General features: G+C 33.0%; 1 protein-coding gene across 1 annotated transcript; it reads right to left on the bottom strand.

The window, feature by feature from the left end:
* Window positions 1–484: 484 nt before the first annotated feature.
* On the bottom strand, window positions 485–2,831 carry LOC127723455 (toll-like receptor 4). The gene has a single exon (XM_052230099.1). The coding sequence runs from the start codon at window positions 2,705–2,707 to the stop codon at window positions 695–697; it is 2,013 nt and encodes a 670-aa protein (XP_052086059.1). The 5' UTR covers window positions 2,708–2,831; the 3' UTR covers window positions 485–694.
* Between the last annotated feature and the right edge of the window lie 14,717 nt (window positions 2,832–17,548).

Raw genomic sequence — 17,548 nt, forward strand, 5'->3', positions numbered from 1 at the left:
GCCCGAAACGATATCTATGTATCGGAACTCACAAGCGACATGTTTTCGAAGTCTTAGATCGTTAGATAATAGAATAGTTGTCTAATTTTACCGAGTGCGGCATGTTTCCGATTGTGACATTTTGATTGAGTGTGTATTCGCATGGCTTGAGTTGCATGCATAGCAGGAGACGCTTACCATGTCCATGTACCCGGTTTCGCTCCTTTTTGAGCTTTTGATTTTGTTATTTGAAAAGGGACTTTCCGTTTTGAATTGTCCTTGGAGTTCAGTATTTTTATTATTTTACTTTTTTTTTTTTTTTTTTTTGTAACTTATGCAATTCCCTCAGTTTTAATTTGTTGTCTTGATTTGTGTTCCTAACCAATATGCTAGATTATCACACTGGTGAACTACACTGTCGCGATAATTTATTGTCAGTTATATTGTTACTGTACTAAAAATATGTAATTGTAATAGCAAATGTACATAGTATATGAAAAAAAAAAAAATTGAAACATCTTTATAATTCTTTATCTTTTTTACAAGAAACAGGATAATAAATATCAAATGTTTACTAACATATCTTACTGTATTTAAAAGTAAGGGAACATTTTTCATTTATTTTTAATATAGCATGTAAAGTTCACTAATAATCAGCATCATCATTACTTAATTGGAGTTATATAGCTATTCTGTTCAAATATATAAAAAGCATTTATACGCAAACGGCTTCTTTGACCTTCGCCCAGAAATTATCAGTGTCTTGTGGATCATCAGGATACTCTATGTATGACTGATTCTGTATGAGTTCATAAATCACTAAGGGTATATCCTTTGACCTCACGTGCTTGTAAAGAACCAGGAATATAACATTCAATCCATTTCTTGAATGTATTCCTTCCATTCTGGCCATGTTAAATTCAAACATACAATAGTATGAGTCAAAGAATGATTTACTTATAATACAAATTGTTTTTCTACTTTTTTGAATAGCATTTATAATATTGTCAGTTATATCATCTCCAGGAACAAAGTCGCGATGATTGATACACAAACTAAGATTCTCTTCTTTCTCAAGTTTTTCAATAAAATCGGTCAACACAAATGATCTGTCGTCTTCTGAATAGGATATAAATGCATCGTAGGTGTACTCGATTACATCTGCGACGGCTTTGTATTTTTTGTATTTACTCTTAGCAGAGTAAAACATGTAACGTAGTTTCCATCTTTGCCTATATACTATTGCTCCTATAATGATACCGAGCATTATAATAAGCAAGGATGAAGCTTCAGCGAGAACATGGCTCGTGTTTATGCATTCCTTTTGTAAATGCGTCGTTGCATCATGCACTGTTCGATACTCTAATGACTCAGCAGATGTAGAGCATTTGTAGTGTTCAAATTGATGAAAATGAACCGGTCCATTTCTTATCCATAACAAAAACGATAAAGCAGAGCAACTGCACTGGAGGTCATTGTGACTCAGATCTACTGTAAGTTTCCTGTATTTTGATATTGTGTCTAAGTTCCTCATTGTTGCTTCAGGAAAAAGCATAATATAATTTCCAGACAGATTCAAAGACTCCAGACTTAGTGAGTATGACAAGTCGAATGAAATTTCCCGTAGCAAATTACCACTTAAATCGATATTCTGTAAATTAGGCTGTCCATGAAATATCGGATAATACAACTTGTAGATGGAGTTGTATGATAAATCTATATGTTCTATCCTACTTTCATTTGATTTCATATATCCGTTATTGGCAAAGTATTTTCCAAGTGTATTGTAACGTAATATAAGCTTCCTAACATTCGTTAGATTTAAACCGAAGTTTACAAATTTGCTGTATGAAAAATCAACTACTTTAAGTCTTGGTGATGGCGATGTTGGATATTTCGGGAAATCCCACTCATAGCGTCCGTTATGGGTTATATATAATTCCCGCAAAGGTGTATTGCGACAAACAAGGTTAACAATGTCCCACGGGAAAAGGGACATTGAATCACTTATCAAGGCATTGGTTAATATGAAGGTTTCAATAGTTCTTAATTGATTAACGAATTGGATAAATTCAATAAAGTTCAACTTAAAGATGCTATCATGTTCTACAGATAATAGATTAAGTTGCTTTAGTTTAGCAAAAGATCCTTCGCCTACTTCTATTTTAGCACATTTGACGAAAATTCTACGAAGCGAAGTCATAAATTCGAAAGTGCTGTTTAACATTTGCAGCACAAATGATTGTCCAATGTATAAGAAATGAAGATTAAGTAAATGTGAAAATCCCTCTCCAAAATGCTTCGCAGTCTTAGAAGAGGCATCGAGTTCTATTGTCTCAAGCATTAATAAATCTGCTATTGTTTCAGAGGGTAAGTTAAAACAACTACTGGTCAAATCGGTTTGATCAATGTTAAACTTTATACTAAGATGTGTAAGAGAAACGAGAGGTTTAAAAACGCCTTTTGGTAATGTAACCTCACTATAGTTCAATTTGTTATGGTCTAGATTCAGGTACAACAAACTTATTAGTCCGATAAAGGCTTGTGGCATCAAACTAGATATTTCATTAAACGAAAGATCTAAACCTATGAGCTTGTTTGATTGTAAGAATGTATTGGCTTGAATTTCGCTTATACTGTTGTGTTGAAGATTCAAACGGCTGATATTTTCAGGTAAAGCTGGAATATCTGTAATATTTTTCCCTGAACAGTCGACCTTTACATGCATTTGATAAACTATGCATGTACATCTTTCATCGAAATGGCACTGAACTGAATGTGTGCGATCAAAACAGTATATACCCTTTTGGAGAAAGAAAAGTATGACTGTTAAGAACAGATTACACCGATTACCCCTGTAAGATAAATACCAAATTTATAAATGAATTAAAAAAACTCACTCAAAATCACATTTTTTTAGTAAAAATATATTCGTATAAATTAAAGTCATATGGAACATTGGAATGATATTCTCGAAATTATAATCTTAGGGATATGTTTGAACCAATGCATGTATATCTATATATATAATAAGTACGTCTAAACAAGTGACAACTCTACGACAGATCCATCCATTGGATCACCAGTGAAGGTGATACACGGCTGAAAACACATATTATATTCTTATTACTATAAATATCAGCACAACTGTTAAATCTGCAAATTTGCTGAAGCAAATTTTCTTTCTTCCCTCGCCGGGATTCGAACTCACGCAATTGAGATATCGAGACAACACCGCCTGCACTGTGTCCATCGCTCTAGACCACTCGGCCACCTAGACTGAACTAAAAATTCAGCTTTCGATGGCCTAGTGTCACCTTTCCTCGTTGGAAAGGTAGGCCACTAGGAAAGGTAACACCATGCCACCGAAAGCTGAATTTTTAGTTCAGTTTAGGTGGCCGAGTATTTATATATTGGTATTAAATTAATAATAAAGATCCATTTTGTTACATCTTGTGATCCGTTTATTTGGCAGTCAGCAGGGTTTAAGAACACCCGTTGTTCGACCTGTTAGTCAAATGCGTTTTGCTTTAATATACAACACGTACTTTTTCACTTTTTTGGTCGTTTGGAAAATGTTGTTTGTGCTGTATTTAGACTTCTCTACCAAGAAATTTGTTTTGCATGCACACGTATAAAAATTGCGGTTTTTATCCAACGCCATCATAGGTTTGAACGTTGTTTTCAATTTAGACTTATTCATATATATATATATATATATAAAATATATATAGAAATACTAAACTAAGTCCTATATGGACGATTTATTACGAATCCATAACATATAATCGACAAAAAAAGAATCCATTTAGTGAAAAATTACCCTACTAATTAACTTTCGTGTTTTATTGCCGACGTTAACCTAGCCCGGCATCCTGGTCAAACTTCCTCTTCGCGTCAGTTCGGCCAGGCGTAATGCAATCCTCATGTCATTTTTCAGCGCTGAACAGACTGAATTACTGCGTATGTGCGTGTTTATAAACAATGAATATATCGATCGGATCGTTAATTAACTAGTGATTCACGGTGTAAATCAATAATGTATGGATTATAATTGCTATATTTTTCTGGAATTTGTATTGTTGAAGAATCTAATAATAGTTTTCAATTGATTCGTGGCAGTGTAAATATTCCCCGCCATGCGTCAAAAATGATGCAATCTCACGATTAATCATTCTGACATTCAAAAACGGATACATTTCGTTGTATTCCGCATGCCTCTACTGTCGAGCAGTGCGGCAGGATCCCAGGCTAACGTTAACCAAACGTGATCTTAATAAACAACCAACACAAACATAGAATCATGGAGCACGTGAAAATAAGTGAGATGAATGACATGCAATAGAGCGATATTTTTCTTTATTTCCCTTGCGTTTCTATTCGTTAATTACATTTTGTCATAACATTTGTTAAATAATTTAGTGAAATAATTTTTTTCTTTCAGAATCAAATGACGCTATCTAACTTCAATGTTTGTTTATGTTTTCTTCGAACATGATTTTTTCTTGCACTTGCACTGTGCGGTTGCCAAAGAACTAACGAGAGGTCTCGTGGTTAAGTTCACTGCATACGGAAAAGCTATCGGCAAATTTAGAGTACGGAAAGATAATAATTTAAAAGTAGCAGATATTGGAAGATTTTGATTTAAAGGAAACATGATGTTATTGTAAATGAGACGACCCGATATATCAATCATTGAACAAACAGACAAACAAGGATTCTACAAAAGGTGACTTTATGGTCTTTGATATTGAACAACACCAATACCGTTAGCTATAAAAGGCCTCTCAATCACATGTGACGCAGTTATAATTGTCAACCAATTGATGTTAGCGTCCGCAAATATTTCGAAGGAAATGACTTGAATTTTAGCTCTAATATCCCTTTGTTCATCATTATAATCATCATAGTAAATATAATTATTGGATATATTTTTAGTTTTGTACATTTTCGGAGCACCTGAACTCACTTCTTCTTTCTGTTTTGATTCATGATCATTCTTATTTTTAGTGTCGCAGAAAATTGTTTATCTTTTCGGTTCCATTCTTCCGGTCATTGTGTTGTCTGTTGCTGTTCGATTTATGGTTTCCGATTGATTCCATGCCATCTGCTCTCGCTGTTTGTAGTACGGTATCATGCATATATAATAATACATACTTACATAATCATTACTCAGAAATGTTAACCTCTTCCAATGTTTATTTATGTAATTTTTTGTAGTTGTAAATAAATGTGCTCGGTCGATAATGCTTATTTGTTGTATGTGATTTAAAACTACACTATAAGAACAAAAATACCTATACTTTCTCTACATCAATGTAAATCTTAAATTTCCGCGTTTTACAAAGCGTCTGTGCTTGAAATTCTTCCTGAGTGTGTACAATACAAATATATTTAGGTTTTCTTTGTGAATTTTTTCCGTGATCAATTTATTTAAACTGTTTAATAGATAACATTCAATTTCGTAACTTCTCTGGTAAAAAAACTCATTATATATACCAGGATTAAAATTTTGTTCGCCAGACGCTCGTTTCGTCTACAAAAGACCCAGCAATGACGCTCGAATCAAAAAAGTTAATAAGGCCAAATAAAGTACGAAGTTAAAGAGCATTGAGAGACCAAATTCCGAAATTTTTGGCCAAATATAGTTAAGGTAATCTTTTCTTGGGGTAGAAAATTATTATTCAAACGCTTTGAGTACAAACCCGTGGTAAAATATGAATATATTGTATGTCAGTTTATTTGGGCTGTTCCGATCATACTCCCACGTCATATGCTTTTTTATGAATGAGCTACCCAATGTCAATCGGTATAAATTACGTCATTGAACAATGACGTAAGAATATAAGCATTTTACGGGAAAATGCAGGGTTATGAAACTGAAAGTCATCAAAACAAGGAAACACAAACAAACGATAATAAAACTTGTTAAAAGTTAATTTTTTTACATACAAGTAAGATTCATCAAAACTTATCTAAATACGTTATTGTAAATAGTTTAAGCATGTCACTTGTTCAGTTTTTATCCGTTCTTTAACGTCAATATTAATAGTATGTCTAATTACTGGAACGGTTTTTGCCTTCACCTAGAGCGCTTTGATCCAAAAGAATTTCCGTATTTGTCCTATTAGAATGGAAATAATTCATGTGGGCTTGAATTTATACTCATTTTACCACGGGTTTGCACTTTATGGAGATATTTTACCCCTTGCTATCGCTCGTGGTAACATATTTAGCATAAAGGGCCAACCCGTGGTAAAATCAGTATAAGTCAAGCCCGTATGAATTATTTCTTAGGTAATTCGAAAAAAATTAACACCTACATGAACTTTTTATCTTTTTTTACAAGTTAGTGGTACAAGACTTGTACAATAGATAACGAACCTTTTTCTCGTCTATAGGATCAGCAGATGCAATAGGTAACACAGATCAAAAATCTTTTGAACACGATTACAAAATACATCGTATTGCAATGGCAATCAGAGACACAAACAAACGTTTGCAGTACACAATAGGAAAAACAAATGTGTTATTGGCAATCAGGAACACAGGTCCTATTGTATGGGCAATGTTGATAGCTGGTAACGTAATAGGATGTGAGTAAAAAGATTCCAAGGTATCAGAAAAAACCACACAAGTCTGACATCAATATTTTCAGGAGAAAAAAGACGAAAAAAAAAACAATTTCGACTGAAAACTTAAAACAGATCGTATAGAAGAGTAAGAAATTCCTCCGCCACTGGTTAATGATTGATTGGTGGTGTTTAACGCAACTTTCAGCACCTTTGGTTACATCTTTGTGTCTTGTTTTTATAAGCGGAAAAAATCGGAGTGCCACAGTGTCCGAAGAGCACCAACCACCTTCCGCGGGAAAAACTAACAATCCTGGTCAATTAAGATCAGAGTCAAACGTATTTACCGCATGCGGGGTTCGACACCACTGGTGGCCTACTTCTTGTTGTACATGACACATTGATATGAAATATGGTTAAGCAAAAAATGACGGCGTCTGTCAAACATTTGAAGAGATTATTTCACTTTTAACATTAAGAACCCTTAATAAATGAGCTTCCTTGTACAGCAACCCTCTATAAAGGAAATTTTAGGACACTCAGGCCCTGAAACAATGAAGGTTCCTCTAGAAATGACGACTGTTTTAATAAAAATAATCAAATGCAGCAAAAATATTGTCAGTAACAAATCAAGCATCTTGATTATGTTGGCTTCGGAATATGGATTGCAGGAATTAGTGGCATATTAGTATTGTTCTCTACTTAAACATGATGTGTTACTTTTGTGCCTATTCTGCAAAATAAAATTCAGGTTGATTAATTCTTTTGATCCGTCTTCAAAATACGTACACGGAATACAATATACATGGTTGGGAAGTCCAACAGTTTTATATTATTGTACAAGAAGAGGGACTTAGACTGTTTACAGTATATAAAGTCTCTAGATTTCTAATTCTTGTATAAAGAAGAACCAAAATACATCATAATATCTTCGATAAGGTAATTAAGAAAATATAAAGAAGGAAGCAATCCGAAGAATAAGACAACTTGTGGAGATTTAGAGCTTGCAATATTGTATAATAATGATAATTGTGGTCTATTAATGAATATGATCAAAATAGGATTTTTGTTAAATATAAATAAAATATGATTTTGAATGAATGACAATGAGACAGAAACTCAAAAAAACATCTATTCAAAGGTTAACATACAGTCTTCAACAATAGACAGGTAGCTATACAGATGTCCAAATATTTAATCGCCCCTTTTTTCAAACGGTTGGGATGAATAGTACATTAGAGTTTATTTGCATATAGCAAAGTCATAGAAATATCAAAAGATGTTATCTTGTGCAATGTACAGATTACATTTTAGGTCTAGGAACAGGAAATGGGCTATCTCACAGATTTTATTTTTGAATTTTTGTATTATATCAGGAATCCTGTAGTTTGATCCATGTAGTGCAATTTTGCCCGCTAACACCTACTTTTTTCATATTTTATTGCATAAAGCTAAAACAGACATTTTTGAAAATCTTATAAAAATCCTTATTATTTTTTAATAGTTTTTGAAGAAAAAAGTACCAATGTTAAATGCATGAAAAATTGAGTGAAAATCATTTCCTGCCAAATTTCCAGTTACTAATATCTCTAAAACAAGGACACGGACCTTTCACGATTTTCTGAATACTAAATTCATTTATTTTTATACTGTCAATTTATAACAGTCTTTTAAAAAAACTTGTTATTTTGAAAATGAGGAGCGAACATCCTTAAATGAAAAAAAAAAACTGAGCACATGTTACTCACTACATACAGGAACTTCTTAGGAAAAAAGAAAATAAGTTAGCATTATCCTTTAACTTTACTTTCCGCTATATAGATGATGTTCTCTCACTAAATAATTCAAAATTTGGTGACTATGTTGAACGCATCTATCCCATCAAACTAGAGATAAAGGATACAACAGATACAGTTAAGTCTGCCTCATATCTTGATTTACATCTAGAAATTGACAATCAGGGTCGGTTGAAAACAAAACTTTACGACAACAGAGATGATTTCAGCTACCCAATTGTGGACTTTCCATTTCTATGTACATGTAGCAACATTCCAGCAGCGCCTGCATACGGAGTATATATCTCCCAATTGATACGATATTTCCGGGCTTGTATTTCCTATCATGATTTCCTTGATAGAGGATTGCCGCTCACAAGGAAGATATTAAACCAAGAGTTCCAAATGGTGAAGTTGAAATCATCCCTTCGTAAATTTTACGGACGCCATCACGAGTTGGTTGACCGTTATGGAATATCCGTATCACAGATGATATCGGATATGTTCCTTATGTCGTAACTACAATCCCGTTCCCTTTTCACGAATGTGACCTACCGAATTAGACTACTGGATTTGTTATAACATGAGCAACACGACGGGTGCCACATGTGGAGCAGGATCTGCTTACCCTTCCGGAGTACCTGAGATCACCCCCTGTTTTTGGTGGGGTTCGTGTTGCTTACTCTTTAGTTTTCTATGTTGTGTCTTGTGTACTATTATTTGTCTGTCTTTTTAATTTTAAGCCATGGCGTTGTAAGTTTATTTTCGATCTTTGATTTTGAATGTCCATCTGGTATCTTTCGCCCCTCTTTTACATTAACCATTTGAGAGATGTATCAAATAAAATGGTACAATATATATATTTAGACTTTTGCTAACATGAAAACAAAGAAGAAATTACAATCAAAAGCGTTTCTTTCAAAGGAATAGCCAAAATATTAAATTCCGATCTATCAAATTTTCTGAAATTTGTTGTACTGAAAAAATATCTTCTTGATGAAATAATGAAAATCATTACAATAATCTGTATATTTTTAATAAATCATTTAAACTCTCATTTAAAAAACTATCAAACATATCTATTTATATAGCATGATGAAATAAGAAAATCAATAGGACCAATACTTGTATCTTATCTTCTCCTTTTTCAATGAAAGTAATTACCACTAACAAAACATGAGGTCATCAGTACGTGACTGATGTAAATTACGTGTATAAATGTTAAAAATTGTAAGTACAAGTGAATGTCAAATAACAAAAAAATACATACATTTATCAATAAAAAAAATTCAAGAAAACATCCGCCTTATTTAACATAAACTAGTTGTAACGTCTTAAATTTATCCTCACAGATTAACAATTTTCACTCATGTTTTGATATCAAATGTTTTCATTTCATATTAGTTCCTACGTACTCTGATGGAATGTTATCCTCAAGATCCTTTCGTACTGTCCGGAGTCTCTCTGCATCTGCAATAAAAGATTGTCTTCAAAACCAACTTTAGATTATTTATTTGTCATGGGTTAAATATTTGGTCTTTTTGTCGCTTAGTTATATACCTTATCGCTAATTTAGGAATATGCAATACTTGAACTATTGACGTCATGAAACAATCACTTTTCCTTTGCTATTATGACGTCAACATAATACGGGAACCTTTGTGATGTCTACTCATGACAAATAGCGATAAGGCATATTGTCTCATTGACGTTTACCAAACATCGCCTTTTATTTGTATTGATGGATTGTTGTTATGTAAGAAGTACAACCAAGTCAGCAATAATCAAATGACACAGGAAAAAAGCTTTTTTTCATTACTGCATTTCTTCGTAATCTATTTACGAGATTTAAACATCGGTAGACTACTGTCGCTTTAATCTATCAAAGACATAGATATTTTCTGCGGTAATTACCTTATGGTCATGGATGACCTTATGTCAATTCTTACCGAAACGTAAATTTATTGATAATGTGCTTTGTCGTACAAATGTTAAAGCATCAAATGTGGAATCTTTCCAAAAAGATATAACTTGGAATGACGGTAATTTTTATTTTAGACAAATATTATTTCTATCATAAATATTCACATCTTACCTACTTGCTGTTCTTCGGATGTAACACTCGGTGTTTGCTGTCTTCTTGTTGGATCATCAGCAAAACATCTGTCATTTTCTGATATTTTATGTTAAAAATCCAATGTAAGTTGCATTTCGTCTTTCCTTACATCTGCTACCTCATCGGATCTTTAAATATTTATTATCATATCATACTAACAATAATAATGTTTATAGAATAACTAATCGAAGAATTCAAATTTAATAAAGGTTCAACGACTGACCAAACAACACATAATTCATGAATGAGCTACGCGCATTCGTTAATTTTCAGTGATGTTCGGTCACGTGTTTAATATTTTTCGATATTTAAATTCTTTGATAAGTTATTCTTTTTATTACATTGACAATGGGATTTTTAACGGAAATAAAGTAGAAAATGCAAGGAACTATATATCTTTGTCTACGTTTTTATTATTGTCTTTGATGCAACGTCTTGACAGCGCATATTGTGTGACGTCACAGGAGTGAACTTATCGAGTTAATTTCACATGTGAAATTATTGGTTTTTATTTCACTGGGAAAATTACGATAATTCATTGCAAACAATGTAATGAATTACAATATCCAACTCTTAAATTACGTTCCCTTGAATAACCACCATTACCTCAATTAAGCTCCATCATTGGCAAGATTGTCTATGGTATAAACGAAAAAAGGCTTATTTTTAAGGACAATTGACATTTTCTGTCTTGCTGTGTCTTATGTTTGCCCATTATATCTTTTTATTAACATATACATATAGCAACAGAATATCAAAGGGCCGAGTGACATTTTCTCTTCACTTGGCGTCCGTCGTCCGTCGTCCGTCGTCCGTCGTCCGTCGTCGTCTGTTAACTTTTACAAAAATCTTCTGCTCTGTAACTACTGGACCAAATTTAACCAGACTTGGTCACAATCATTATTGGGATATCTAGTTTAAAAAATATGTCCGATGACCCCACCTGCTAGCCAAGATGGCCGACATGGCTAAAGATAAAACATAGGGGTAAAATGCAAGTTTTGTCTATTGTTTGAAAACCGCGATAAATAGAGAAAACCTGACAGGAGTAACAATGTTCAGAATGTTGAGCCCTACCAATTGTCTATATACGTCAAAACTGTCAGACGACTTATAGGAATAATTGCACTAAAATGACACATTTTACCCTTCTTTTTTTGCCTATTATCTTAAAAACTATTATAGATAGAGAGAAACTTTAAATTGCAAAAATGATCAGCAAGACAAGTTTTACAAATAAGGCTGCAAGGGTAAAAACGTCAGTCGACTCCTTATTAGAGTTAGTGCCCTTTGATAACGACTTTAACAATTATTTGCGTTTTTGACTTATATCTTAAAAATTATAAAAGATAGATAGAAACTTAAAAGTAAAAAATTATCAGCAAGACAAGATCTACAATTAAGACAACATGGAGGATATCGTCCGACGACTTTTATTGTAGTTATAGCCCTTTAATGACGATTTTCACCATTTTTTTTTGCGTTTTGCCTTATATAATAAAAATCATACAAGATAAATAGACACTTTAAATCACAAAAATGATCAGCAAGTCAAGATCTACTAACAAGTCGAATTTTGTCGATATATATGATATAGTTAACAGACTGTCACTCTTTCTGGGAGTGATTGCCCATTAATGAGGATCTTTTTTTACCCTCTTGTATTTTTAGCAAAAACTAAAGAAGATGGAGAGAAACTAAACAGACTAAATGATCAACAATACAAGATCAACAAAACAGAGGATTTTTTGTCATGAATTCTATTCTCGTCTACAATGTTGGAGAGTGTCCTTTGTTGAATAAGTACATAGACCAAGGTGAGCGTCACAGGCTCTTTAGAGCCTCAAGTTTGTATATGTAACATGTATAAGCCCTTCAAATATATAGATGATACTGGGTACAGTTCACACGACACACACTTATAGAATAACCTCTATCCTAGGTCGATGTTTGTGAAGCTAAATACTTGACATCTAGAGCGGTTTACAACGATTGCATGACATAATAAATCTGTATTCATATTTTTTCAATTCGATGGTGACAAAATCTTATTCAAAAATCTTTTTTGAAATAGACATAAACAACAACACATTAGCTTAAATTATAAGGTAACAGAACTGCTTTGAATGCTACAAAGACTCTTTAATGTACATTATACTAAATCACTGACATAAAACGAAAAACGGGAAAATTAGGAAACACTTGCTTTGGAACTCACTTATGACCATTTCATCAATTCTATAATAACCTTGATATAATTTACAAAAGCTGGTTCGTGATAAATTGTTGAATGAATCCGCTCAATATAATGAGTCCGTCTCTACAATCAAAACTGCTTGAAGTCGGTCACATACAACAACAAAACCTGCCAAAATGCACAATTTCTTTCTCTTATCAGATGACCATTGTATGTATCCGTCCGATCCTTCGCCGTGTCTCGTCTAATTCCTTTCCAATTTAGATTTCAACTCAACTCCTAAAACATGTATTGTGTTACTTCCAATCTAAAGCGCTTTCATAACTAGTCATTGCTAAAACCTCTTAATTGGGAATAAATACCTCTAAAACGTATCCTTTTTCGAGCATAAACCAATTTTTTGCATTGCTACAGCAGCCATATTGGATATTTTATTCATAAGATTAAAATTGAATACACCTTCATGAGGTGGATTAAATTTAACGACAGTTTTATCATTTTTAACACCGCATTGGAATTAACGATTTGTTGAACAACATACTAATTATATGATTATTTTTAATCGCATGGTTAAGAAATTTTAGCTACTCTTTAGTACTGTCGACAAATTGAACAACAGACTCCAGATAAAAGCATGACCTTGTGCAATGCCATATATAGGTATCGACAGAATGTAGAACCGTGAATGTCTATATGTTATAATATTTAGTTTGGTTTTAATTTACTGATAAGAACATCAATATGTATACCAATAAAACAATAGATCTAATATACATTGTTGAATTGGTAACCTTTCAGAATAAGTTCATTTAAAGGATCGATAATTTTACCCGTATCGTATTTAAATTTCTGGGTACAGCTAAACTTCCAATCCAAATCTGTGTATCTATGGAAGAATTTATTATGGTTTTAAGTAATTTGTAGTTACGAAATAACTGACTTAATAATTTACCAGTAATACATAGATTACGTTCATTAAAATCCAAAATGTCACTACAGGCATGGGCATAGCGAACGAGTTGTGATATAAATACCTTAAGATTGTGCCAAAGGAACATCACTGTCCAAAAAAGGAAAATTAACAATACGAAACAAGAAATCGTTCCTTTTGGCGTCAAAGTTTATTTAGACTTTCCCGTGTAAAACTGAAATATCTAAATCTACGAAAGGACAGTCATTACCGATTATGTTTGATTTATTTAAAGTAAATGGGTAAATTTCGGCAGTATATTTAGAAAATTCTTGATTATTTAACGAAAGAAATCATCGAAACTTGTTGAATTTGTCAATTAAATGCAATTTGGACGGGTCTTTTCTGAGTTTGGACATAAACTGTGATTCAAAGCAGTAGAAGAACAAGTCTGATGTTAAAGGGCCACAGTTGGAACCGATAAAAATACCTACAAACTGTCGATAAAACTTATATCCGAAACAGAGGAGGTGTTTCGTTTTGCACACGGCACGCATATTCAAACTATATTATCGATCGCCGGAAGTCGGTTTGTCAGTTAAAAAATAGCTGTCTAAGTGTCAACATCAACAAGCCCTTGGTTAGATTCCTCTGGAATTTGGCTATTCTGTATTGATAAGAATGTTTACACTATACAAATGAGAGAATGTCCAAGTATAAACGTAAAGGTTCGTGTAGGACACGTAGCTCCAGCAAACAAGAGTCTTGTAAGACGTTGTATCCTGTTCGCCGACGACGAGTTACTGGAGTCAATACTCGCCAATAAAACGTCACCAGCCTTGCTACTGGTCAACAATTCTTGTAAATTTAAGATATTTTTGTTTTTCTAACAAAGTTGAATAAATAAATAAACGGAGTGAATTATTAGGAATCAATATATTTTTTTTTTAAACCGACTTATACTTCAATCAAACGTACAATCAAAATCATAGGGACCTGACTACAGGTCAGATATGTAGCCCGTTAATCGTCTACGTGCTTTAAAAAAAACGTATGCCCCTTGTGGGTGTTGGATAGTAGGGGCATACGTTTTATTGCATTGTGTTTTATACATGTACATGCCTTGTATTTATATATAAAAAAAAGAAATTGTGGTAAAATTACCAATGAGACAACTCTCCACTAGAGACCAAATGACATCGAAGTAAGCAACTGTAGGTCACCGTACCGCCTTCAACAATAAGCAAAATCCATACAGCATAGTCAGCTATAAAGGGCCACGAAATGACAAATGTAAAACAATTCAAACGAAAAAACTTAGATGTGTGATTTATGTTAAAAAAAATACTAATATGATATACAGCAACAAACGACAATCACTGAATTACAGGCTAGTATACATGTACATATTGTATGGTGTTCTATGACCAAGTTTTCTCTGTGTGTTTTAATATAATATTTTATTTCTTTTTCATTTTGACAAAGATGTAGTCAGGGGAATTTTTAGCATTGGAAGTGAGTCTTTGGCTGTACTTCTATGGTCATTTGCCATTGTTCCAGGAGCAACCTTCCAATCATAGCACCTGATCATAGCAATACTCTAGATCTCCCCGGTATGCCGGTTTACAATCTGGATCAAGCTCAGGAATGTTCATGTCTTGGTGGAGGAAGCATTTTTGTGCAAAATAAATATATTGCCATTTCAACAACTGAACTTAATGTCTCGGGCAGTGAAAGTGATCAGAATGACCAAGGTAATTCAGATCAAAATAGTGATGAGGATAAACAATTCACTTCCATCATTAAGATAAGAGGGTCAACATACGGGGAACATTACCAGCAATATTTAAAAGATGTGCAAGGTGCCCTAAGACAATGTCTTTCTGTGCCAGTCAGACTGTTTTTGGAAGAAGACAATCCTAAAGACAAAAATGCTATAAGTGTCAATGTTACTGTTAACAGCAAGGACCTTAAACTTGTCTACATAGGTGTAAAATAAATACCAAAGGTAACAAAGGCTATGACATCAGGAGAAATAGTGAAGACATCTATGAAGTCAGTCACATCGTGGTACGTCAGAAACCTTAATTCAAGAAAACTGAAAGAATCAATTGTTATCTGCAAGAAAGGAAAATGGCTTCCAGATTCAGACAATAATGTTTATAATGCAGATTTGTAAATATTTAATAGTCATCAGTTATTTTTGTATAAATGTACATATATACATGAATAAATAATCATAATACAGATATTTATGCAAATCCAAATGGTATTAAACCTCTATATTTATAGCCATAGATAATGTTACTGGTATTGGTTGTAATAGATTGCATCCTTTAATGACCGAATCCTTCTAGGAATCCTTCTAGGAAACTTCCAAGTTCTTTTCTTTTACATAATCACAACTTAACATAATGAATCATATCGTTTTAAATTAATTCAGAAAAACTAGGAATCCTTCTAGGAAACTTCCAATTTCTTTTCTTTTACATAATCACGACTTAACATAATGAATCATATCGTTTTAAATTAATTCAGAGAAACGTCGAATTACAGTTGCAGTCCTCAGACAACACGAACCATTTCAAACTTTTATCTAGCTTTTACCAAACCTCTGTTTTTTTAACTTTTGTAGATTTTGAAATGTTAAGGTCATTTGAATAAGTATCACGAGGTACAAAGAATATTGAATATTGTTTTTAATCTCAGTTTATTACTGTAAAGTGTTGACCAATTTGTACATCTGTCTAATAGTTTTTGCTGGATAAAAATTTATGCTCTGTATTTGGAGATAAAATATACCGTTAAGTGATTGGTGTCCATATGTGGTCTTGATGTGCCCCTCTTATTGTTAATTTGTACCTTTACTGTAAATAAGGTTGTTTTGTGGATAAACTTCATGAACAAACAAAATACAATGCAAAAAGTATGTTCAACAATGTCTATATATTAAAATAGATGTAAACAATAGCTAGATATAGCCACTCTCAACCAACAAATATATATTCTAAATCCAACGCTGACATATATCACATGGTCGTTGTCTTTTGACTTTGGGCATCAAATGGAGGTTATGATGAACAAACTTTTTTGTTTGATTCGGACATATACCAGTAGTCCCAATGATAGATGCACATGAAGACATAGATCATTTTATAAATATAGGTATCTTTTGACAAAATTAAATCGGATGTGAAATATGCATCCTCGTCCATTATAGAGAGTGTCACGCTCTATGCACATAAAACAATCATTGCATCATAACTTTATAGATTGCATATGCTGAACAGCAAAATTTCTGCCGTTATCCAAAATACCATCTTTATCCTGCGGCAATTTCAAATTTCCGCCCTTCTTCTGACTGTAGCCATCATGTTTGGAAATCCTATTGCATTTTATTGTTGATTTGGTCCCATTCACAAAACACATGCCACTTAAAGGTAGGCGAACCACAATCAATCAATCTCTTTTATTAGTAGGACCCATGTTGATAGGTGTGGCCGTTTGTCTGTCCCAAATGTATACATTCACAACATGATTGATTGCTAGCTGTTCTTTTTTAATGTACCGTGGCAAATAGTTCATGCATATTCCACACAAGAACAGTAACTAACTTAACAATAATTTACAAGTCAGATTAGACGCGGTATAAGGGGTTAGGAATTTAGACTACCTTTCTAACTGCTTTTTAAAATCAATAATTGTAGAATTCATTCGAAAATATTATAAAAAGTATGTGGGTTATACGTCAATGAGACATTACTATAACAATACGAAAATATCTAAAATATCTAGAGGTTAAGATATGGTTTCAACAATAAACAAATGTCTTCATCATATGTCAGGCCCGAAATTGCCTTGAGTCTAGACAAGCTTTAAACTTGATATACTGATCATAGTATACTATAGATCTGCAAACAACACCAAAATTTGTTACAGACAAAGAACTTTATATATATATACTTTTTTTTATATTGTAAATGTTTTAAGCAAAGTCTG

This window comes from Mytilus californianus, unplaced genomic scaffold (assembly GCF_021869535.1).
Source record: "Mytilus californianus isolate M0D057914Y unplaced genomic scaffold, xbMytCali1.0.p SCAF_13, whole genome shotgun sequence".
Classification (NCBI taxonomy): Eukaryota; Metazoa; Mollusca; class Bivalvia; order Mytilida; family Mytilidae; genus Mytilus; species Mytilus californianus.